This window comes from Artemia franciscana, unplaced genomic scaffold (genome assembly GCF_032884065.1).
Source record: "Artemia franciscana unplaced genomic scaffold, ASM3288406v1 PGA_scaffold_89, whole genome shotgun sequence".
Classification (NCBI taxonomy): Eukaryota; Metazoa; Arthropoda; class Branchiopoda; order Anostraca; family Artemiidae; genus Artemia; species Artemia franciscana.
This window is the reverse complement of record NW_027062717.1, coordinates 1,219,278-1,245,294: the sequence shown is the minus strand read 5'-3', so window position 1 is coordinate 1,245,294 and position 26,017 is coordinate 1,219,278. Positions and strand designations below refer to the sequence as shown.

At 36.4% G+C, this 26,017-nt stretch overlaps 1 protein-coding gene across 5 annotated transcripts in view; it reads left to right on the top strand.

Annotated features, from left to right (window-relative positions):
- The window catches only part of LOC136042257 (CAAX prenyl protease 2-like), a 152,393-nt gene that overhangs the window by 22,801 nt on the left and 103,575 nt on the right, over nucleotides 1-26,017 (top strand). For 4 of the 5 annotated variants that reach the window (XM_065727204.1, XM_065727203.1, XM_065727205.1 and 1 more), the window contains 5 exons: nucleotides 2,369-2,507; nucleotides 10,001-10,106; nucleotides 13,308-13,446; nucleotides 18,362-18,529; nucleotides 22,377-22,445. In XM_065727204.1, the coding sequence (XP_065583276.1) occupies nucleotides 2,386-2,507; nucleotides 10,001-10,106; nucleotides 13,308-13,446; nucleotides 18,362-18,529; nucleotides 22,377-22,445 (604 nt within the window). In that variant the 5' untranslated portion in view covers nucleotides 2,369-2,385. The remainder of the gene's footprint in view (nucleotides 1-2,368; nucleotides 2,508-10,000; nucleotides 10,107-13,307; nucleotides 13,447-18,361; nucleotides 18,530-22,376; nucleotides 22,446-26,017) is intronic. The other variant, XM_065727206.1, reaches the window with a different exon arrangement.

Here is a 26,017-nt window from a genome sequence, read left to right as displayed (position 1 = left end):
GTTTTGGTTACTATTGAGCCGGGTCGCTCCTTACTACAGTTTGTTACCACGAACTGTTAGACAGTTTTCGACAAGACGCTGCAGAAGATCAATGGATATAATCTCCTACAAGCCAACGTGCAAAGGAATATCCAAGAAACTAAAATACAGGTCAATAGCTTTTGTACTGAAGTCACCCATTCACTACTAACCGCAGAAAAGGCTACTTTTCTCGTTCTTAAACATACTGAAATCCCTGGGTTCTCAAAGAATCGAGAGCCAGTGAAAGCGTATCAAGATGCTAAGTTTTGGTTCTCGGTATGGAGGGAAGGCGGTTGCCCAAAATCCGGTGTGTTGAATTGTCTCCGTAAACACACAGAACGTAAATTTGAAAAAGCCCTCAAGGAGCATCGTACAAGTGTGAAACATGAATATACAGAGAGAATAATAAACGATCCAAGTCGTCTATGGAAAGATCGCGTGAAAGACCACCAAGAAACGCCTAAGTCCATGCCTTGTGACCCAAACGACTGGCAAGGCTACTTTATGAGCGAATTTAGTGCCCCAGATTCCAGTGTAGCAAGGACATATATCGAGCCACTAGAATCTGTGCTATCGAATTCGAGTCTTCCGGACTTTACCGTAACTGTTTCAAATGTAACTGCAAATGTCTTTAAGTTGAAAAAGAAAAAATCGCGCGGAGTTGACGGTTTGTGTGCACTTCAACTTGTGAATGGTACTCGTCTTTGGTATGAAATGTTAACATTATTGTACCAGATCATATTTGTAGTCGGTATTGTGCCCGATGTTTTCTGTAGAGGACAACTTACTCCCATCCTGAAAAAAGAGAAGCCAGCTAATATATGCTCCTCCTATCGCCCAGTTACTGTATCGCCAGTTTTATGTAAGCTTTTTGAAATGCTTATATTGCCGATTATTAGAAACAGTTGCCAAATGCCAAACTACCAGTTTGGCTTTACGGTAGGTCTTGGTTGTGCTGATGCTCTGTTCGCCCTTGCTGCTATTTTGTCTGATTCTGAGGCAACGGGTGACCCATTAGTTATTGGTTCTTTTGGTGTAAGCCGGGCGTTTGACTCGTCGGTGCATGCGCAGATCCTTTTAGAAGCGTATAAACAAGGGCTAAATCTATGTATTGTCAGAGTTGTGTATTATATGTACAGAAACCTTAGAACGCAAATTAAAATACCCTCTAGTCCGGCTGAATCCGCTGTTGTACCAGTTTGTAAAGGGGTCAGGCAAGGCTCAGTTGTTTCTCCGACTATGTATAACAATAGGGATCGATGTTTCGTTGATGACGTTTGCTGACGACCTACTTAATTTAAACAGGTCTGCCGATCGACTATCGAAGAATTTTGATGTTTTGAGTAGGGAATATAATAAAATAGGTTTATCATTTAATGTGTCTAAATCGGTTGTACTGTTCTTCAACGCGGGGTATTATGAGAAAGAAATTCCTTTAGGTGATTCAGCTGTTTAGCCATGTGAGAGCATTACCTACCTTGTTTTACCAATTGTTCGAAGCCTCTACTCGACAGGAACGTTGCTTGTACGACACGTAGATGCGAAAATCTGAATTGCTTACGGGTCAATCATCGGTAACAGACATCGATTTCTTGCGTCGGTGTATAATGCCATTGCCCTCCCACATGTACTGTATATAGCACCTTTTTGGAATTATTCGTCGTCCGCCCAGTATACAAAAGTAAGAGTTCTGTTTTTTCGATTCGCGAAGTTCCTTCTGAGACTTCCTCCGTGGACGAGGAACTAGTATATCATGCGTAATTACGGAGTGTCCAATCCAATAGTTTGCATTAACCGGGTCATAGAGAATTTCCTGGAAAAGGATAAGGGAAGGACGAACCTGTGCCTATCTATCATGTGTCACTAGTTTTGTTAGTGTACATAGTGTGTGTTTATTTATGGTTATGTTCGTAGTGTGATTTTCTTTTCTTTTTCCATTCGTACTCCGATGTAATTCCAGTGAATTTTCGGGTAAGAAAAGTACTTACTTACTTACTTACTTAAAAATTGGGAAAAGAGTGGCCTAAAAAATTGCTTTGTTGTCTGATCATGTCCTCCTGCAATTGGGAAAAACTCCTTTAGTAACCCCCCCTCTTACTTTTATCAAGATAAGTTTTTTAATGGGAAAATACTCTCACCACCAAAACCATCATAAAAAGAGAAATCAGGCGTCATAACTTTTATGGATTAAAAATACTTTAAAACATCTACCTGGACTCTGACTCTCCTTGGACCTGTACCTAGACCCTGACTCTCCCCTTCTCCATTAAGGGCCTGATCTGTACGTGCATGCTTTTGAATTATTAATGCAATCCTCTTTGAGTTCATTGTTTTTTTTTTCTTGCAGTATGAATTTCTTCAAAGATGACCATGAATAAAGATAACATGTTTATTCAGTGTGTGTCAGGTATAGGAGCGTGTTTCATTTTGGCTGTTACATATGTATCCAGCTTATATGTATGGACTGTGAGATATAGGGAACCAAGGTAAGATAACTTTTTTATTTAGGACTTACCATAGCAAGCTAAAAGTAAACTCGGAAAAACCATTTGAATTGATAGACATGTCATATATTTTATCTGTTTCTTGGAAAAATCTCTTCACTAATAAGTTTCGTTTTATCTGTGGAGGAAGGGGAAAATAGTTTTTGCAGTAAGTATGACTCAGTATATGCTAGGTCAAGAAAAGTGATTTCTTCTAATCTTGGAATACTCCATGATTTATATACAATGCCTTAAAAGATGCCCTAAGCAATTCCTGGGGATAAGTATTTTTGATAATATTCCCTATATGGGGTTAAAAATAAGAAGATAAATGTTCAAAGAATTGTTTCCAGATTTATTATGGATACTATAGAATTATCTGGTTCATTTTAGAAGGAAGCATAAAATGACTAAAAGGAAGTATTAGATTTATATATATATATATATATATATATATATATATATATATATATATATATATATATATATATATATATATATATATATATATATATATATATAATATATATCTGTTTGAATGTGTCTTGTATTTTTTTTATGGCACTTGGTATTAACCAAGTGACATACAGTGATCACAAATTCTGTCGGTCTGTCTGTCCCGGTTTTGCTACTTTAGGCCCTTCCAGGTAATCTAGGACGATGAAATTTGGCAGGCGTATCAGGGACCGGACCCGACTAAATTAGAAATAGTCGTTTTCGCGATTTGACCATCTGGGAGTGGGGGTCGGTTAATTCGGAAAAAACTAGAATAAATGAAGTATTTTTAACTTACGAACGGGTGATGAGATCTTAATGAAATTTGATGTTTGGAAGGATATCATATCTCAGAGCTCTTATTTAAATCCCGACCAAATCCGGTGACATTGGGGGGAGTTGGGGGAACCTAAAATATCGGAAAACGCTTAGAATGGAGGGATCGGGATGAAACTCGGTAAGAAAAATAAACAGAAGTCCTAGATACCTGATTGGCATAGCCGGTACGGATCTGCTCTGTTTGGGGGAGGGGGGGGGGGGTTAATTCTGAAAATTAGAAAAAATGAGGTATTTTTAACTTACGAAGGAGTGATCGGGCCTTAATGAAATTTGAAGTTTGAAAGAATGTCGTGTCTCAGAGCTCTTATTTTAAATCCCGACCGGATCTGGTGACATTAGGGGAGGGGGAAACCTAAAACTTGGAAAACACTAAGAGTTGAGCGATTGGGATGAAACTTGGTGAGAAAAATAAGTACACGTCCTAGATACGTGATTGACATAACCGGAACGAATCCTCTCTTTTTGATGGAGTTGGGGGGAGGGAGGGTTTAATTCCGAAAAATTTGAAAAAATGAGGTATTTTTAACTTTTAGGGAGTGATTGGATCTTTATGAAATTTGATTCTTGGAAGGATATCGTGTCTCAGAGCTCTTATTTTAAATCCCGACTGGTTCCGGTGACATTGGGGGGAGTCGGGGGACCTAAAATCTTGGAAAACGCTTAGAGTAGAGGGATCGGGATGCAACTTTGTGGTAAAAATAATCGCAAGTCCTATATAGGTGATTGAAATAACCAAAACGGATCCGCTCTCTTTTGGGGAGTTTCGGAAGGAGGGTTAATTCTGAAAAATAAAAAAATGAGGTATTTTTAATTTACGAAGGAGTGATCAGAATCATCAATGAATATTAATGTTTAGAAGGATATTGTGTCTCAGAGCTCTTATTTTAAATTCCGACCGGATCCAGTGATGGAGAAGTTGGGGGGGGGGGGGGTGGAACCTAAAATCTTGGAAAAAGCTTAGAGGGGAGGGATCAGTATGAAACTTCGTGGGAAAAATAAGCAAAAGTCTTAGGTACGGATTGACATAACCGGAACGGATCTGCTCTCTTTCGGGGAGTTGGGGGGGGGGGGGGTAATTAAAAATAGAAAAAATTAGGTATTTTTGATTTACGAAAGAGTGATCGCATTTTAATGAAATTTCATATTTAGAAGGACCTCGAAACTCAGATCTCTTATTTTAAATCCTGACCAGATCCAGTGTCATTAGGAATGTGGTATTTGTAACTTACGAACGGGTGATCAGATCTTGATGAAATTTGATATCTAGAAGGATCTTGTGCTTTAGAACTCTCATTTTAAATGTCGATCTTGTCCATTGAAGGTGACAACAGATTCGGTGACATTGAAGGGAATTGGAGGGGGAAACCGGAATTCTCGGAAAACTTGAAAATCGAGGTTTCTTACGAATGTGTGATTGGATCTTAATGAAACTTGATATATAGAAGAATCTTATGTCTCAGGTGCTCCATTTTCAATTTGAATTGGATCCGGGGACATAGAGGGTTGGAGGGGGGAAACAAAAATCTTGGAAACTGGAAGTCTTGGGAACCCCTAGAGTGGAGCACAAGTTTTAGATACGAGATTGAAATAATTGTTACGGATCCGTTCTCTTTGAGGGAGCTGGGGGTTGTTAATTCGGAAAAATCAGAAAAATTGAGGTATTTTTAACTTAAGAACGGGTGACCGGATCTTAATGAAATTTAATATTTAGAAGGAACTCATGTCTCAGAGCTCTTATGGGAAATCCCGACCAGATCTGTTGACGTCGGAGGGAGTTGGAGGGGGAAACTGGAAATCTTGGAAAACGCTCATAAATGTCGTAGATACGTGATTGATGTCCGTACTGGATTCGCTCTCTTTGGGGGAATTGGGGGAGGGGTTCAGTGGTTTGGCGAGTTTGGTGCTTCTGGACGTGCTAGGACGAGGAAAATTGGTAGGCGTGTCAGGGAGCTGCACAGATTGACTTGATAAAGTCGTTTTCCCCGATTAGACCATCTGGAGGGCTGAAGGGAGAAGAAAAATTAGAAAAATTGAGGTATTTTTAACTTTCGAGTGGGCGATCGGATCTTAATGAATTTTGATATTTAGAAGGACCTCGTGACTCCGAGCTATTATTTTAAATCTCGATCGGCATCAAGCCCCTGATTTTCCTCTTAAAGCAATCTCTTGATTCTTTGAATTTCGCTTGAGCTTACAACATATGAGCTCTTGGCTCTTCCGACCTCGTCACAAGTGCCGAGCTCTTAGCTCTTTTTGTATTTTTTTTTGTATTTCTACGAAATACAAAAGTTTTGTATTTCTTTAAAAATAAAATATTTTGTTTCTTCAACAACACCACGAAGTCTTTTTGGGTAGCTAACATAGTTTCTATTGTATAATAATATAGATTTTACTGCAGTAATACCCAGGTGAGATTTGACAAATTAGAATATTTAATAGGGCAGTCTATAATATTTTGTTATAAAAGATCAATGAATATTTATTAAAGCAACAGTAAATTACTTAATAAAGCAACTAAATATTCTTATTCTTAAAAAAATTTTTGTTTCTCTCCTGTTTTTTCTCGACTCTGTCTAAAGACATTAACTAAAAAAATGTCAAAGTAGGAAGGGGAAACGGCTTTTTACGAAAAATTTCCGTTCTGGATTAAGTCTAATGTAGTTGCTGATATTGAAAGTTGCATGCCTCTGATTATATCTGTCATTTTACTGTCAGTTCTGTAAAGCTATCTGCAAAACCTCATAGGTAGAAGCACAATCAATTTTGTATACATATTTTTTGTCTCTTATTACCACTTCTAGCAGATCCATCAATAACATTTGCTAAACTTATGACAATATCATGATCAACATGAAAAAGAGCAAATCCGATGAGTCTTTACTCTGTCGTTTTATTTCTCAGCCATGTTTTCAATATTCTCAAGATGGTAAAACTTCGTTCAGTAGACGCCAAACTGACAGGTATGGCCATGAGGATCTGAAAAAGTGCGGAAATTTTTGCGAATGCACCAGTATTGCAGTAGTACTTCTGCAAAGTTTTCCCTAGTGCTTCAGGTATTCTAAATGTGGATGCGGTACCTCCTCTCAGACGAACCCACCGAGCTTTCGATATTATACCGAGCGATACCAGTATTGCTGTAGTACGTCTGTAAAGTTTTCCCTAGTGCTTCAGGTATTCTAAATGTGGATGCGGTACCTCCTCTCAGACGAACCCACCGAGCTTTCGATATTATACCGAGCGATACCAGTATTGCTGTAGTACGTCTGTAAAGTTTTCCCTAGTGCTTCAGGTATTCTAAATGTGGATCCGGTACCTCCTCTCTGACGAACCCACCGAGCTTTCGATATTATACCGAGCGATACCAGTATTGCTGTAGTACGTCTGTAAAGTTTTCCCTAGTGCTTCAGGTATTCTAAATGTGGATGCGGTACCTCCTCTCAGACGAACCCACCGAGCTTTCGATATTATACCGAGCGATACCAGTTTTGCTGTAGTACGTCTGCAAAGTTTTCCCTAGTGCTTCAGGTATTCTAAATGTGGATGCGGTACCTCCTCTCAGACGAACCCACCGAGCTTTCGATATTATACCGAGCGATACCAGTATTGCTGTAGCACGTCTGTAAAGTTTTCCCTAGTGCTTCAAGTATTCTAAATGTGGATGCGGTACTTCCTCTCAGACGAACCCACCGAGCTTTCGATATTGTAGCTTTTCCGATCAGGGCAGATTCACAAACTGATTTGGAGGTGAAACTGATTATTGACAGGTATCGACCTGACAAGTTATTTATCGTATCAGCGAATTGTTGTTTGTTTACTTCCTTACACTTTATTGGCAAGGAAATACCGAGCTTAAAAGTGTCCTGTATTTCACGGATAAACGGTTTTCTAAGTCTGAAATAGTCGTGTCCTACAGGGGAATAAAAACTGACCGTCTACTACCACCAAGATCTGCGCCACTGGCCGCTCCAGGCAGGCTCACGCCCAAACCCTTCAACGCAACAAGTGCGACCTCCCTACTCACCGGCGCGTCAGCGACGATCACCAAGGATCGACGAGCTCTGCGACCGGCGGTCCGTTTCAGCACAATGCTAAAGCGCCTCCCATTTTAAGGGCTAGTTGCTTCGGCAGGTGAGGTTAGGTTAGGTTGTTGATGGCCGTTGTTTTTAAGTCTGAAATAGTCGTGTTTTACAGGGGAATAAAAACTGACCGTCTATAATATTCCTCATTGGAATTGAATGGCACATTAGTTTGATTTGTTTGCTTTTTTGCTATCCTTGAGACTGTTATTTCTAAACCTAGCTCGGCTGCTACAACGGTTAGCGTTTTTTATGAACTCACTTTCAGTGTTCCGACGCTTGACTCTCACCTGGGTAAGAAGGTCCTTAACAGACTTGCTGCAGACACAAGGCTAAAGCTCTTCTTCTGAAATAGTCAACTGAGCGGTAAAATCAGTCCGTAATGTTATTTAAAGTGGAAACAGCTACTATCAGATCGTAGGACGCGACAGCAGTCAATAAGGATTTCGCTTAGCACTGATGATCTCAAGAGGCTCTACGATTTTATAGAACTTTACCACAAACTGGACTAAGGAATCTTGCCTTTCGATCCAGTGCGTTTCACACATGCCAGATAACTGTGCTTTCAACAGTCAAAGTGTGCTTTTCACAGTTAAAATGCAATTGCGCTTCACCAAGTCGTCAGCTTTTCCAGTTAGCAAAATCACAAGGAACTTGTCTACCAACTTTTGCAACTTATTGGAACCTTTAACCCCTTGGGCTTTAAACAAAACACTATATTTACAGAATAACCCCCTTATTTTATATACCAGCCAATAGAATTCTTCCAAGCAAGTACGATTAAAATATATCTTTTCATCCTTACCCTGCTTTTTGTGAACTTTACCAATTTGTTGTAATCTTCAACCCCTTGGACGTTAAACAAAACAACGTATTTAGAGAATAAGCCCCTTATCTTGTTTCAGAGTGCTAGCCAATAACCCTGCTTCTTGTGAACTTTACTAACTTTTGCAATTCGTTTTAATTGAGTTCGATTGAAAAATGTCCTTTTGTGCTTACCCTGCTTCTTATGAACTGAATAGGTGAAGTTGTAGTTAGATGGTGGATTCCAAGGGTTCTGAAGCAATTAATATCGTGCATGATTACAAATTTTTTCGATTCTGTCGATATAGCATCCGCTACCATTTTCTCATGGAGTACTGATATTTTCGGTGTTTATGTTATGCTTGGGGCTACGCACTTCAATTGAAACGAATCACCCACAATTTTACCGCTTTTCACAGCACTGGAATCGCTATCGACCCAGATTTCTCTTCATTTCTATCTTTATTTTGACGTAGATTATCCACTCGCCTACCTTTCCAACCGAAAAAGTTGTCTATAGATAACTGATGTCTTCGCTTCAACATCATGTCTGGTTAATATTATCTATACCTTTCCAGAGGTTCTAGAGCTATACTGTTCAGACCCTTCTAGTGTCGTGATTAGCCATAAGCCGTGTCTGGCTTTCGAGTAATTTCAAGAAATATGCTTTGTTACTGATAAATAAAGAAAAAACAAGTTTTTTTAACTGAAAGTAAGGAGCGACATTAAAACTTAAAGCGAACAGAAATTACTTCGTATATGAAAGGGGGCTGCTCCCTCCTCAGCGCCCCGCTCTTTACGCTAAAGTTTGACTCTTTCCCTCAACTCTACTTTTTAAAACAGTAACTTTCAGTTAAAAAAACTTGTTTTTTTTATTTCATTTCTGAACGTTTTTGAATTAATGCATGTTTTGATTTTGGCTCTCTGCAGATGAATAATTAAAACGAAATTTGCATATATATTTGTTGGGCGAAATGGATTTATGATAATTTTGATCGAATGATTTTGAGAAAAAAGGAGTGGGGGAGGAGGCCTAGTTGTCCTCGTACCTCCCTTGGAGTATAAATGGAAGCTGTTTGGCCATGCTGACTTTTCAGTTAGTTTGAGATTAAAGACGCTTATGACATAAAAGATCCTGCTTCTTCTTTAAACATGCTGTCGGGAATTCGGTTTATTCACCACCATCTGTTCTCAGCAACTTATTACGGTTTTTGATAATAGATGTCTCTATTACGCAATGTTTTCTTGTACATTGCCAAAGCACAACCTAGAGATTTTACTTAAGTACAAGTACAAGTAATGGAAAATTTTACTTAAGTAGTACTTCAAGTAAGTGACAGCAGTGCTTTGAAGTATCTTGCTCTTCTGTATGGAATTCACTTCCTGTGACTGTTAGTGAGACTGAGCACCTCTCACGGTTTAAAAAAACGGTTAATAGAGTATTTGTTGGGGAATTAGTTTTTTTGGAGTAGGTTGAAGGGGTTGGGGTGGATGGAGTTGTATTTGGATGAAGGTTGTTACCCTGGGAGTGTTTGAGAGAAGGTGATTGTCTTTTTCTTTTTTCCTTTCATTATATTAATTAGTGTAAGATGCTGCTAGAAACATATATGTAGTTTTTTTTTTTGTTATTGCTTTTGATTTAGGATGTCTTTAGGTATGATTTTGTAGTTAATCGCTACGCATTAGCAAAATTTAAATTTTTCCCTAGCGTAGTAATTTCCGGTTTTCATCTAAGCCTTTTTATAAAACTCATATATATTTTGTTTATTTTTTCTCTTCCAGGGATCATCCTGCAACTATTAGGCGAAGATTTATTAGTGCTTTTTGTATGTTGTTTGTATCTCCACTCTTTGTCTGGATCTCAATTAATCAAGATGTTCTTAATAAGGTAATTAAGTTACATTCTTCTAAAAAATTGTTCTAGAAGTTGCACAGTGTAGATAAATTAATTACAATTTACCACATTAGTGCTTATAGCAAGAACATAGATGCAATCACAGAATAATAAAAAAAAAGACAAAAGGTATGAAACCTCGTCTTTGTAATAAAAGATCGTGTTTTTATTAAAAATATGGATGGTGAGGGGTGCAATGGCTAATTTTTAACTTTTTGGGTTTGGTTTGTTCTATAGACTTTTAAAGCCTTTCAATTCCGTTTGACTGTTGTCTGAATTTCAGCAATTTTCTCCTTTTTTTTTACTTTTTTTAAGAGACAATGTATTTCTAATTATCATAAAAATTGAAGACGAAACGGAAGAAATTTTTTTTTAGTGCAGACAATGTATTTTTAATAATCGTAAAAATTAAACATGAAACGGGAAGAATTACGTGACCAATCAATCTAACTGGTTCATTTTAATGGAATCGTCTTTAAATCCCATTATTGCAAAAGTTTCACATAATGCCTTTTGCATTGATATTGCCATATTATTAGTGAAACATCGAAATATTTGAAAAGTTAGCTATCAATCAAATATGTCAGCATGTTAATCCAATCGACCATGATAAGGAACCACTATCTTCTCTCCTCCCATGAGATGTAAGAAAGCATTTGAATACAAGTATTATACTCACTTAGTAATTATATCTTATTTACCAATTGTCATTGAAAGTGTTTAACTAGCAGTAATTATCTGAATCAAACGCTAAAATGCCTTTTGAAATGAAATTTAATCAAAATGTGAACCCCAGTATAAACGGTGAGGTGGGGGAGGTTCTTCGTGATTAGAATAACCTATTTTATTGCTGACAAACGCAAATAAGTACTTTCATTCTTGAAGCTTCAATGCAAAATTTACTGTGTAAAGGGTGGGTATTTTACGGGGTGGGAGTTGGTTCCCTTCATTATATTAAAAATGAACAGAAATAAAGAAAATAAAGGTTCTCAAACTGAAAGTAAATAGCGTCTTTGCGACTAAACGATGTCTCTACGCTAGGTTCAACAACAGCTTCTTTGGGGTATGTTTCGAAAGAAAGAAAAATACTTAGTATGTAGTAATAACTGTTGACGTGGACAGGACTAAATCCTATAACTGTAGTATTTGATGCCCCTTTCTGGTTTGATCTTATTTGTTCCACGGGGTAGTTTTGGTAATGAAACATATCATACGCTTGAAACATCGTACATCATACGCTGACATCCGATGTGATCATCGAAAGTCGATGCGTAATACTTTTCCCTGACATGAAAAGCATCAGCTTTGCATCCCAATTTTAATCCAATTTTACTTTATTAACTGTTGATTTATATTTACCTCACTTAGACCTTTGTTCTGGGATTTAACAGTAAGAGCAAAAATCTGTATTATGGCAATGGCCATGTAGCAACGTATGGCCATTTAGCTTTTTTTCTCGCGTTGCCGTATCCAATTTTACTTTATTAACTGTTGAATTATATTTACCTGCCTTGGATCTTTGTTCTGGGATTTCGCAGTAAGAGTCGAAATCTTTATTATGGCCATGGCCATGTAGCATTTTACGGTCATGTAGCTTTTTTTTCTCACGTTGCCGTATCCAATTTTACTTTATTAACTGTTGATTTAGATTTAGCTCCCTTAGATCCTTGTTCTGGGATTTTGCAGCAAGAGCCAAAATCTGTATTTTGTTCTAATCGTTAATTTTAGCTTTTTTGAGTGTTTACACCAGGTTAAATATTTCAAATGTAATGGTGGTGTATGAGAACTTTGGGCTTAAGGGGGGTTAAGCCATTACATAAACTGGCCTCTTGTATGAGGAAATTTTGGAAGAGGTGGTACCGAAGAAGTCACTGAAGCTCAACAAGAAGTGAATTCTACTTCCAGTTGTCATTTGTGCTCATATCTGTAAACAAAAGAAAAATAAATAAATTCTTAATTCGGAATCTAGTGTTTATTGAAAAACTTTTTACGCCTACAAGATACTACAGTCATCGTCGGGATCAAATTTTGTTCAGTTGTCAATAAAACTGAAACATCCGAGAAGCAAATTTCATCTAATGGTCTCACCCAATTTATTAGCACTTAAATTGTAAATAGCTAGATTTGATTTCTGTATTTTTAAAACACCTTCTTTACTGTTTTAAGTTATACCCCTTTTTCCATGTATCTGTAACTTCTTTCTTTGTTATAATTCCTTTCCGCTGTTAATCAGAAGAAGCAATGCAAAACTTGAATTAGTACAGAGAATAAAGGAGCTTCCAAAAAAGAATATCTGTTATACAAGCTTTGCTGCAGCTTTTTATTTTTGCTGTCATACTGTTTTGCGGGGCAGAAGTCATTTTTACTTTACTGCTAACAATATGATATATAACAGCCACCTATGTATCTCCCACGTGTCGCTCACTACTAGTGATACTAGCATAGATACTAGTAGTATCACATTTACTGCTCCTCCTTTTACCATTCTTTGGTCTTTTGAAAGTTGTAACTTCTTATTTGGAAGAAGTTGTCAGTGAATATTATGATGGCTGAACACCTGCTTTCATTTAAGAAAAAAAATAATAAAAGATCATTTGTTAGAAAGTTTTTTTTTTATAGGAGGGATGGTTGGGAAGGGGTCTTGGAGTGTGGTATAGGGCAATTTGTATTATAGCATACATTTTTTTAATTTATTGTATCATAATATTCTGGGTATTCTTTGTTAATATTCACATCTTATCAGCCCTCACGGTTAATTTTACTCGATATATGTATTTGTGACCGTTGCGCCATCTAAAATTTACAGCCGTTATCTTTAGGTGAGAGTATTGTAATACTATTTCTATTATAGTCCTTTGAGGATGTTGCCACCTCGTTGTTATTTTAGGTACTGTTATTTAACTATTTAGGTACTGCTAAACTATTTAAGTTTATTTTTATTGACTCTGAACTAGCAGATGCTGCTTTGGTCTTTTTTTTATGTGTTGATTTGCTCCTGCGTTTTACTTTCGGCTGTAAATAAGGAAATTTAATGTAAGTTAATAAGATAAGTAAAAAAATATAACCATAAGATACTTAAACATTGAGTAAAAGATATGAATTTAACGGTAAATTAATTTTTTATAGAATTTGAAATTTATTTCTTTATTTTTAGGCTGCTTCAAATTAATTTGCTTTAATATTGCTTCTTTTTAGGTTGGTTTGCTTCAAATAATGGGGCTCAGATTGTCTGGCTCTTTTTCAGCATTAATATTTCCAGCCATATTAACAGTGATTTTATTTGCTGGCCCCTTGGCAGTTTTAGTCTACGATGGAATGTTTTTCTTGATCTTTAGTAAGCTTGTTTTTAATTAAAAATGTGTCCTCGTACAGAGGGAGGTGCCCTCTGTGATCTGTCAGAAGATCTCCTAAAATTGACCCTTGAACCAATATCATTCAAAATTTAGATATTGTTTTTCCGATTTTATTTATTGTTTCTATTCCATAGTTTTTATTCGATTTTATTTATTGCTCTATTCTATTATTGATTTTATTCTGATTTCTTTATTGTTTTACAGGATATTAGGAGCAATTATGAAGCCAATCTGATCAAGTTCATTTTTCAAAAGATTTTAGCGAACAAACTCTTGATTGATTCTTAAATAAAAACGTTGAAGCCTTTTGGCCTTTACTATTGGCAACACTGCAATAGGCAACAATGTAACACTATTGTGTTGAATCTGATAATCCTGATCAAAAACGAACAAGATTAATAACAAAATAAAAGATTAAGGATGGTCAGTGAAAATAAGTATCAATACAAAAAGATGATATTCTTTAGCCATTGAATATTCAGTCCTTATATTCTATTTTTACCTCGACAGTTGACGATCGGTACCGCTAGATGGGTCTATATTAACATCCTCAATTTTCACCCTTGCATAGATTACTTGTCGAATTATGAGGCATGCCTAAGTTAAACAACGCAACTTATTTTTGTATGAAGACTGCAGATAAAAGATACTAAAACCTATTTTTAACACGGGATATTTTTGGCTCCCTACGGAAAGGCCGTGTCCAGGGGAGAGGGGAGGTTAACTGGTTTTAACCCCCCCCCCCCCCCCACCTCCAAAATATTATTTTGACTCGTAAAAATGGGACAAAAATAGGTATAAACCGATTTTTGATGTGGTTTTAAAGTTTTCTGTCCTCCAATCTCAATTAAAAATAATTCCGGATATGCCTTTACCCAATGGTGTTTCAAATGGAAAGATTGTTGTAAAGGCTGTCTTAGGATTGGAAATTCTGACTAGTCGGAGATGAAGGGGAAACTACTTACTTTTGGCGGGAAGCAGACTAAGAATTGTCCTTCCCGGCACCAATGGACTTTGGTATTATGTCCGACGACCACTTCGACCTTTCAATTGCTGCTTCCCCAGCGATACTCAGCCAGTCTCTGTCCCATCTCCTACAATGCCTACGGAACATGGCTCAAGGTCCATCTTTAATTTTGCCAAATATTTTTCATTTGTCCTCCCAGATGTCATCTTAAAACTTTGGGTCGACGCAAGGCGTTGCCAAGCAGGTCGAAGTGACGTCTTTTGATGGCGGAGGATAGCTCTTCGGTCTGGCCACAGCGACATCTTTCTTCGCTATTAAAATTCTAGATTATCTACTAATTCGGAATAGATAGTGAAGGCAATGGTGATCGAACGCGTCAAATATCTTGCATCTACAGCCTTTAGGGGTCATGTCTCGCAGGTGCACAGTAACACAGTTCCTACATATGCTATGTAGACTCTGACTTTGGTCTTTGTTGAGATCTACGTCTGGCCCTTAGTGCCTTTTTCAGATTGGCAAAGACCTCCCAAGCCTTTTGTATCCAGGCAGAAATGTCTCTACCAGCTCCACCATCTGGTGATAAAATGTACCCAAGGTACTTGAATTCGTCGCTATTTTCAGTTATTTTGTCGCCCACGATGATTTGGTATGGAGCAGAATGATTGACAGGCATCATTTTAGTCTTAGAGTTGTTTATATTAAGCCTAATACGCCTCGAAGTCTCGAAGATATGATCAATCATGTCTTGTAAGCCGTCAGATTTAGTTTCCAACTACGCAAATTTGTCTTTAAAATCCAAGTCTGTTAGGGATTGAGGAAAGCTGTCTAGTTGATCATAGATAACTCCCATGTGGTTGGACAGAGTATTATTTATTATCCGTTTATCACGTAGCTGAATAATGTGGGCGATAGGGCTCAACCCTGCTTGACACCAGACTCAGCTATAAACTTGGTACTATTGTTACCTAAAATGTGGACACATGTCTCAGTATCCATATACCCTCTACGGAGTATGTCGATAAGGTCCTTTGGCACTTCATGTTCAGCAATAATCCTCTATAGCAACAGTGAAATGTACGTAGTCAGTGTGCACAACAGTCGAGCAAAAGTGCAGAATGCGTATACTTTTTTTTACATGTGGTCCGCCTTTTTAACGGCCGTTTCCATATATTTTTTTTTTTTTACGTGTCTCGATCAGCGGTCTGTACCGTCATGAGTACGAAGTCATTCCTTCCCTGTGTACATATAATACTGAACAATCAAAAATTTGGTTTGAAAGAAACTCCCTTCATGGTTGCTCTAGAGTAGCTCCGGGCTTTTACGAATTTTGGGAATTTGGATTGTGCATAAAGAATGAAGCAGATTTGTTCTGATAGAGGTAAAGATAACTACAAGCACTTGTAATCTAAGTTATACAGAGCAAAAGTTTTTAAATATCACGAATCTTTGTCAAATAAATTCTACAGAGCCAAAACAGGAAACCATTGGTTACTTTATTTCTCGTGTCCAGACGAATGTTCAAGATTTCTATGGTAATTCTTATTAATTCTTAAAATTTTTAAGAAGGCAGAACGCAAAATCAAAGGAAAGCAGGCGACAAAAACCAGTGAGGCTGTTGGCAGTAAATACATAATCGAGTCTTTGTGCTTTTATGCGGTTTTGTGGTTCTGCATACTGAAAAATAAGTTAAACTAATCACCCTAGAAACGTGAATATTTTGTTGAAGGACTTTTTAAAGATGTACACAAAGCAGACTGAGAAAAAGAATATATATATATATATATATATATATATATATATATATATATATATGAATGTATATAATATATATATATATATATATATATATATATATATATATATATATAAATATTTTGAGATAGATTCTACATCCCTTCAATAAGTGAAGAGCTATATTGCCTTCCAATAAAAACACTTTGTACTCTTAACTATATTTTCAGTGGGTTATTGTTCTGTATTTTTCACTGTGTTGTTTTGGGGTTTTATATTGTAGTGTTTTTTTGTTTATTTTTATGTTGGTTTCGATAAATGGTCTCATGCTCCATACTATATAATATAATAAATAAATATTATATAATAAATAAAAAACTTGTTTTTTTCAGCTGAAAGTAAGGAGTGACATTAAAAATTACTTCGTATATGAAAGGGGTTTTTCCTCCTTAACCCCCCGCTCTTTTCGCTAAAGTTTTTTACTGTTTTAAAAAGTACAGTTAAAAGAAAGAGTCAAACTTTAGCACAAAGAGTGGGGTGTTGAGAAGGAAAAGCCTCTTTCATATACGAATTAATTTCATTTTTCAGTTTGTTTTTTCCTTTCAGTTAAAAAAATAATTTTTTTAAATTTAATTTCTGAACTATTTTGAATTAATGAATGTTTGATTTTGGCTCTCTGCTCATAAATTATTAAAATGAAACTTGCATATTAATTCTTTTTTTTTTGGCTAAATGGCTTTCTCTTAGTTTTGATCAGACGATTTTGAGAAATAAGGGGTGGGGAAGGAGGCCTAGTTGCCCTGTAATTTTTTGGTTATTTAAAAAGGCAACTAGAACTTTTAATTTCTAACGAATATTTTTAATTAGTAAAAAATGTATGTAACTTAAGAATTAACTTAAGTAATAATCTTCTATATTCTTATATTTTATTATGTATATTAGGGGGTTTGTCCCCTCGTTAATACCTCGCTCTTTACACTAAAGCTTAAGTTTTGTCCCAATTCTTTAAGAATGACCCCTGAATCAGAAAGGCCGTAGAATAAATAGTTGAAATTACTAAAATACTTTAGCATAAAGAGCGAGGTATTTAGGAGGAGAAGAACGCCTCAGTTGCGAAATAATCTCTGTTCGTTTTAAGGTTTAATGCTACTCCTTACTTTCAATTGAAAAAACTTTTTCATGTTTATTTTTTCATTGTTTTTTTTATAGTAATGCTAGAAAATCCTGCCCCCCTTCATTGAATTTCTCTTCCCCCATGATATATTCCTCCAAGGAAAGATCCTCCCACATAGCCCCCTCCCCTCAGCCCCCCCCCCCAAACCAAAAAAAATCTCCCCGAAAACGTCAGTACACTTCCCAATAGCCATTACTGTATGTAAATAGTGGTCAAAGTTTGTAACTTTCAGCCCCTCTCCCGAGGACTGTGGGGGAGTAAGTCATCCCCAAAGTCATGGTTATTGTGGTTTTCGACTATGCTGAACAAAATGGCTATCTGAGAATTTTGATCTGGTGAATTTGGGGAAAAATGAGCGTCGGAAGGGGGCTAGGTGCCCTCCAATTTTTTGGTCACTTAAAAAGGGCACTAGAACTTTTCATTTCCGTTAAAATGAGCCCTCTTGCATCATTCTAGGACCACTTGGTTGATACGATGACCCCTGGGGAAAATAAATAAACACGCCCCCGTAATCGGTCTTCTGGTAAAAAATACCAAGTTCCACATTTTTGTAGATAGGAGCTTGAAACTTTTGCAATAGGGTTCTCTGATACGTTGAATGCGATGGTGGGATCGTTAAGATTCCATGACTTTTAGGGGGGGGGGGGTTCTCAATAGGATAAATTTTCTCAGGCTCTTAACTTTTGATGACAAAGACTAAATTTGATGAAACTTAAATTTAAAATCAGCGTAAAAATCCGATTCTTTTGATGTATCTTTTAGTATCAAAATTCCGTTTTTTAGAGTTTCGTTTACTACTGAGCCGGGTCGCTCCTTACTACAGTTCGTTACCACAAACTGTTTGAAAATGATTATTTTCAATAAAATTGTTCTACTGCTACTACAACTACTACTTACACTTATTGTATGAAATTTATATTTTGTCTCACAGCAGACAGTTATAGACACTATTTAGATTTGATTCATTATGTTTTATGTTATTATTTTATGTGCATTATGATTATTATTTTGATTTGTGTTATAGATAAGCGGTACCTGACATTATGTCTTAGAAGTCTTCACTGGCAGAGAAATTATGCTGTAGCGCCTCTGTCGGAAGAATTTACGTTTAGAGCGTGTATGATGCCGATTCTGTCTCAATTTATGTCGACGAAAATTGCCATTCTAGTTTGTCCATGGTTTTTTGGAGTTGGTAAGCTTAGTTTTTTTTTTCTTCTATCCAAATACAATCTGTCGTAAGAAAATATGCAAATATTATGGTTAACTTTGGTCAGGGGTAGTGGGGCATGGCAACCCTACATGTTAAGCTTAGATACGCCAGGGTATCTTGTCATGTTAGGTAGATACGCCAGGGTAATGCCTCCAGGCACTAATTTAATTATTACCATAGCTTTTTATTGGAGGATAAATATAAGCCCATTGAACGTTTTGTGCCCTATGGTAATTGGTAAGTTCATTGAATATTTCTTACTCCATGAAGCACCGTTATTACTGCGAAATCATATTCGTTGGATAAGCTTGCAGCACCCCAATTTTTGGTTATGACAAATCTTGTATGCAAAGAATTCTATTGATATGAAAAAATGTAAGCAGGATTTTTGACAACCTATCATCATAAAAAATTGTCCTTCCTCGATGTTCCAAGGTGTGTCCATAATTTTGGCATTTGTGGTTAGCGTTTTGGCTGTTGTGTGGCATTTGGCTTTGGCATGTGGCATTTGGCATTTGGTGTGTGTGGCATTTGGCTGTTGTGGTATTGAATGATATGAGTTTATTTTCTACCTTGAATTACTAAATCGAATTCTAAAAATGAATTACAAATTCTCTAAATTGAATTACAAAATGAGGAATTGGATTTATCAGATCCTTCCTTGTTAGAATTGTCGATCCCCCTTGAAATGTTTATCTATTGTTTTAGACCATTCAGTGTTTTTTTTTTTTTTAGTTTTTTTTTTTTTTTAATTGCTCATTGTTTAAATAAAGAATAGGAGTTTTTCCCCTCATTGAAAAAGTTCAGTAAAGTAAACAATTAATCAAGAAATCAACCTCAATCTCATTAAAAAAAAAATCTTCTATTATAAAAAATCAATCAAGACTAAATTCCAATAAAAATCCCAGAGTTTTTCCAAGTAAGGAGAGAAGAAGGCTATTTTGAGAACTAATTTTCTGAAATTTTGGAAATGCTGAATTTTGTCGATTTTGATAATTTGTTTTTGCCACATTTTGAATTAACTAACAAATAAACTACTATGGACTTAGAGCTGCAATGAAGTGTGGAAAAAGGTGTTACGAAGAGTGGTGTGGTCTACAGTTTAATAAAAACAGATGCCCGTTATCATAAAAAAAGAGTATGGAAATTCAGAACGCATCATCGTAATTTTTCTCAAAGGTATGTTTATATTACCTAATTAAACGAAATACGGTGATCGATTGATCTAATCTTCGCTTCTCAGAGGCGAATCTAGAGCAAATGTTTTTTTTTGGGGGGGAGGGTAATGTGACAAGGGCGCCAATGAGTAAAATCTTGGGGAGCCCAATGTGACAGAGGTGCCAATAATTGAACAAATAGACAAATTTATTCTAAGAAGAGTGGAAAAAGCGAAAAACAGGGAAAGAGGGCACCAGAAAAATCTTGGGAGGGGATCCCAGGGCCCCCTGCCCCCCTGGATAATCTGGTGTCGCTTCGATATCTAGTGTTTGTCCGCGGATATCTCGGGAGTTTCTGTTTTTATGGCACTTGGTATCTACCGAGTGACATATAGCGATCGCAAATTCTGTCGGTCTGTCTGTCTGTCCCGGTTTTGCTACTTTAGACATTTTCAGGTAAGCTAGGACGATGAAATTTTGCAGGTATATCAGGAACCACACCATATTAAATTAGAAATTGTCATTTTCCCGATTCGGTCATCTGGAGGGGGAGTGGGGGGACGGTTAAATCGGAAAAATTAGAAAAAATGAGGTTTTTTTTTAACTTACGAACGGGTGATTAGATATTAATGAAATTTGATGTTTGGAAGGATATCGTGTCTCAGAGCTCTCATTTTAAATCCCGACCGGATCTGGTGACATTGCGGGGAGTTGGGGGGGGCCTAAAATCTTGAAAAACGCTTAGAGTGGAGGGATGGGGATGACACTTGGTGGGAAAGATAATCACAAGTTTTAGATACGTGATTGCCATAACCGGGATGGTTCTGATCTCTTTGGGGGAGTTGGGGGGTGTTAATTCTGAAAAAAATAGAAAAATGAGGTATTTTTAACTTACAAAGGAGTGATAGGATCTGAATGAAATTTAAAATTTGGAAGGATGTCGTGTCTCAGAGCTCTTATTTTAAATCCCGACCAGATCTGTTGACATTGGAGGGAGTTGGAGGAGGAAACTGTAAATCTTGGAAAACGCTTATAAATGTCGCAGATACGTGATTGACGTAACCGGATTGGATCCGCTCTCTTTGAGGGGGTTAGGGGTAAGGTTCAGTGCTTTGGCGAGTTTGGTGCTTCTTGACGAGCTAGGACGATGAAAATTGGTAAGCGTGTCAGGGAGCTACACAAACTAACTTGATAAAGTCGATTTCCCCGATTCGACCATCTGGTGGGCTGAAGGGAGAGGAAAAATTAGAAAAAAATTGAGGTATTTTTAAATTACGAGTGGGTGATCGGATCTGTATGAATTTTGATATTTAGAAGGACTTCGTGACTCCGAGATCTTTTTTTTAATCCCGACCGGCATTTAGCCTCTGATTTTTCTTTTAAAGCGATCTATTGATCCTTAGAATTTTGCCAGAGCTCATACCATATCAGCTCTTGGCCTCCGACCTCGTCACTAGTGCCATATGAGCTCTTAGCTCTTGTTTTGGAAAATATGTTGTCTCTTTTCTAGTTGAATTTCTACTCAACAGTGTTAAACATAAGAATATATATTACCACCATTTGTGTTGCAAAACGAAAAAAGCAAATACAAGACCAAAATTAAGTACATATTAAAACCGCTTACTATTCAAACAAAACACTGCTCAAATTCTTAAGCTTCCTGATTATGGTAGCTCGAGTTTTTCTTGTTATTTTATTTATTTTTTGTAGCATCAGCACAAGGGCATATACATGATTTTTTTTTGTTTTCGATGGTTTGGGCCGCCAAAAAAAACTTTGATAAACACATCAAAATTTGTTTATATGCATTTTGTTACGTTTTTTACGAGTCGAGCAATTCTTGGGGGGTGGGGGGTCAAACACCATGGATACGGCCTCGTATGAGCATCAATTAGTTGGAATGAATCACAGATTACGAAAGGCTGTATCAATAAAATACTGCTGACTCTGAATTCTGAATTTCTGATTTTGAACTGCTAATTCTGAACTTATAGCTTATAGCTATATGGCTTTATTTGGCCATGAAGTCTAGATAAATCCTATCTTGTACAAAATAAATCACAATAACAACAAAGCATTGATTTACAATAAGCTTAATGACATAACTAAATAAAATACATGAAAGAGTAACAATGTATAAACAAACGCTGTTTAAATTCAAGAAAAAAGGGGAAAGATTGGGTATAAAGAGAATATATTCAGATCTTCAATAAAAATTATCTATCTCAATCCAAGATAATACCAACAATTTCAATGTAATGGAATCACTTTCAATTCAGTTTAATTTTCAATTTCAAAATAAATTCAGTGTTACTAAAACAAATTGGAAAACTTTTCTTTGTGAAAATTTCCTTTTAGTAAAAATTTTTCAGTAAAAATGGTAGAAAGTAAATTAAGTTGTAAAATTAAATTAGTTGTAAATAATAGTTGTATTAATTAGTTGTAAAAGTAAATAGTTGTAAAACTAGCAAGTAAATTAAGTAAAAAGTACAAAAATTTTTAAGTAAAAAATTTTTTTAATAAAAACTTTAAGTAAAAATCAAGTAAAATTTTCTTTGTGAACCAGCGTATTTTTAATTTCTGCAGCCCTTACGGAAACTGTAATTCTTATATATTTTTCATATTCTTTTACCTTATTTTTATTTGTTTGTTTTCTTATATTTTTTCTCTAGCTCACCTGCATCATTTGATGGATAAGATCTCTAACGGATGTAATATGGCAGAAGCGGTGACCGTTTCCTGTGAGTTTCTTAGCATTGTTTATCTGTACTTCATTATTTTACGTTGGGCCTTTTCTTGAATTTTCTTGTTTTTTTTTGGTAGTTTTTCTGGTATTTCGTGTTTGTGTAAAATTTGATGTTTGTACTGTTAGTTTCTGTCGCAAAAGATTTAGCTCAAACCTACTTTAGTAACAGGTAATAGACTCAGATTGATACGATACGTTTTAAAAGAGCAGGGACCTCGATAACATAATAACTTTGCTTCATAATTGATCTAATACAAGCAAGAAAGAGGACTGTCCTATCTTAAAAACTGGGAATGAGCAGTTTGAAAAAAAGAGCTAAAAATAATTATGCTTTTCAATAATGCACAAATGGTAGTAGTAGAGCCTATTAAATGACATATTTATATCATATTGACTTTTAACAGAACTCTTCGGCCGCTCCTCGATTTTTGTTATCAAGAACTCGATTAGGTTTTTCGTGAACCCAAGAATTTTGACAATCTGTAAATTTGACATCGGTAAATGGATTAGTGCCGCAATTACTTGTCTTGTGTTCAGTAGAGCTTATTGCAATTACTTTTGTAGGTTTTTCAGTGAAAAAGGCCTTTGATTGCTTAAAATTTATCGTGTGACCTACATTTCAACCAATCCATCAACTTTTTGACTGAAAAATGTACGCAGCTGAATTACAACAAACTAAATTTAATTCGGCCCTTGTGCATAGAAAGACTAAAGCGAGTCTAATGAGCCCTTTTCGATATCAGCATTTTAATTCGGTGAACAATGTAAACGTTGCACGACACGAAGCACATAAATTTAACTCGGACTTAACGGATAATGCGGAATCTGGCTGTATCTAACGCGGAGCTGGTCCATAGAAAGGCGAAAGGGAGTCTAATAAACCCTTTTTGGCTCTGTGCTAATTCGAAATCTCATTCATCAGGGGCGAACCCTGCGATAAATTTTGGAGGGGGATGGATAATTTAACTGAGGGATTGTAGTACTGGTTAAAAAGGAAAAACAAAGGTTCTAGAATATAAGGTACATTCTTTAGTGAGACAACGGTGTACACATGATATTATAAAATAAAATCCATTTGCCTTTTTTGTTGTGGGCTCTTCAAATGCCATCTGCAGTATTTTTTCAAATGCCATCTGCAGTGTCTCTTCAAATGCCATCTGCATTGACTCGAACATCCCTGTGAATGGATAATAAAGCCAACCCATTGAGATGTTCCTGACCTGAGGCATTCCTGGTATAAGATTTCACTCTTCTCAAGGTAGAAAATAGACGCTTGCACGTAGCCGTAGTGATGGGAACTCTTCCACCAGTCTTTAAAGTCGATGTTGAGTGTGGAAAATGTTTGTTCACATTCTTTTAAGTATTGAAATATATTTTGTGCCACTTTTCCCGACTGTATCCTCATTCTCCCCCGCAGACCTAACTGAGGTTCCAAGCTTTCTCTATGTCTGTCTGCATCAAGATACCAAAAATTAGTCAGAGTATCCGATATATCTGGTATTTTTTTTTCTTCTTCGAGGGAAATACAGTGCTGAGGAAGTAGGTATTGTAGTGACTCCAGCAACTTTCTGTGATTAAGGAAACGCTGATGTAGCTGTTGTAGACAGTAGTCCATAAATGGAATAAACACAAAAAGTCGTTAATATGTCTCTGGATCCTCTGACGCTGTTGCGTAATTATTCCTATACGTTTGTTTTGGAGCTCATCTGGGTACTCTAATGCTCATTTCATAATCTTGACACAGTTCAGTCCCTTTAGTAGAAAGTTGATGAAACTTCAGCGTCACTCCTCTCTCTCATGTCTCAAACTTTGCTCTAAGTTCGCCAGCTTGTTTAAGAAAGTATACAAAATCTGTTGTTTCTGATTGCAAAGATGTTGACAAATTGTTAGACAGACTAAAAACTTTACTGACAGTAACCATAGCTTCAACAAAACTGCATCTCTCAATAGCAGATAGCAAAAGAATAAGCTTTGCTTGAAGATTCAGAACCTGAAACCGGATGTTCTTTAAATACCCTGATAGCCTTAGAGATAATAATGAATATCTCTTTAAACAACTAAATAAGAAAAAAAAAGTTTCTTTGAACTGAAAGTAAGGAGCGACATTAAAACTGAAAACGGACAGAAATTATCCCGTATATGAAAGGGGCTGTTACCTCTTCAACGCCTCGCTCTTTGCGCTAAAGTTTGACTCATTCTATCAACTCCACTTTTTCAACAGTAAAAACTTTAGCGTAAAGAGCAGGTCGTTGAGGAGGGAACAGCCCCTTTCATATACGGGGTAATTTCTGTCCGTTATAAGTTTTAATGTCGCTCCTTATTTCCAGTTAAAAAAAACTTTTTACTTATTTAATTTCTGAACATTTTTTAGTTAATCTATGTTTTGATTTCTGCTTTCCGCAGATGAATAATTAAAGCGAAATTTGCATGTTTAATTATTTGGCTAAATGGCTTTCCCATAGTTTTGATCGAATGATTTTGAGAAAAAAGGAGGGAGAGGATGCCCAGTTGCCCTCCAATTTTTTGGGTACTTAAATGGCAACTATAACTTCTAGTTTTTTACGAACGTTTTCATTAGTAAAAGATATACGTAACTTACGAATTAGCTTACGTAACAAACTTCTATATTCGTATGTTTTTATTACGTATATGAGAGGGTTCGCCCACTCTTCAATACCTTGCTCTTTACACTAAAGCTTAAATTTTGTCCCCTGAATCACAAAGGTCGTAGAATAAATAGTTAAAATTACTAAAAATATTTTAGCGTAAAGAGTGAGGTATTATGAGGAGGTGAACCCCTTATATGCTTAATATATTCTGTTAGTTTTAAGTTTTGATGCTGCTCCTTACTTTCAGTTTTTCATATTCAATTTTTTCATTGTTTTATTTTTTAATAATGCTAGAAAATGCTGTGCCCCCTTCATGGAAATCTTCTTCCCCCATGTCAAATTCCTCCATGGAAAGTTTCCCCTACATAACCCCCTCTTCTCAATCCCTCATCCCACCCAATAAATCCCCCTGGAAAAGTCTGTACACTTCCCAATAACCATTACTATTTTCAAACACTGGTCAAAGTTTGTAGCTTGCAGCCCCTCCCGTGGGGATTGTGGGGGAGTAAGTCATCCCCAAAGATATTTTTTCGACTATACTGAATAAAATGGCTATCTCAGAATTTTGATCCGACGACTTTGGAAAAAATGAGCGTGGGAGGGGGCCTAGGTGCTCTCTAATTTTTTTAGTCACTTAAAAAGGGCACTATAACTTTTCATTTCCGTTCGAATAAGCCCTCTAGGAAAATTCTAGGACCACTGGGTCGATACGATCACCCCTGGGAAAAAGAAAAAAAAAACAAATAAACACGCATCCGTGATTTGTCTTCTGGCAAAAAAGTACAAAATTCCATATTTTTGTAGATAGGAGCTTGGAACTTGTAGAGTAGGGTCCTCTGAAACGCTGAATCTGATGGTGTGATTAAATAAAAAAAACTAGTTTTTTAAACTGAAAGTAAGGAGCGATATTAAAACTTAAAACGGACAGAAATTACTCCGTATATGAAATGGGTTGTCC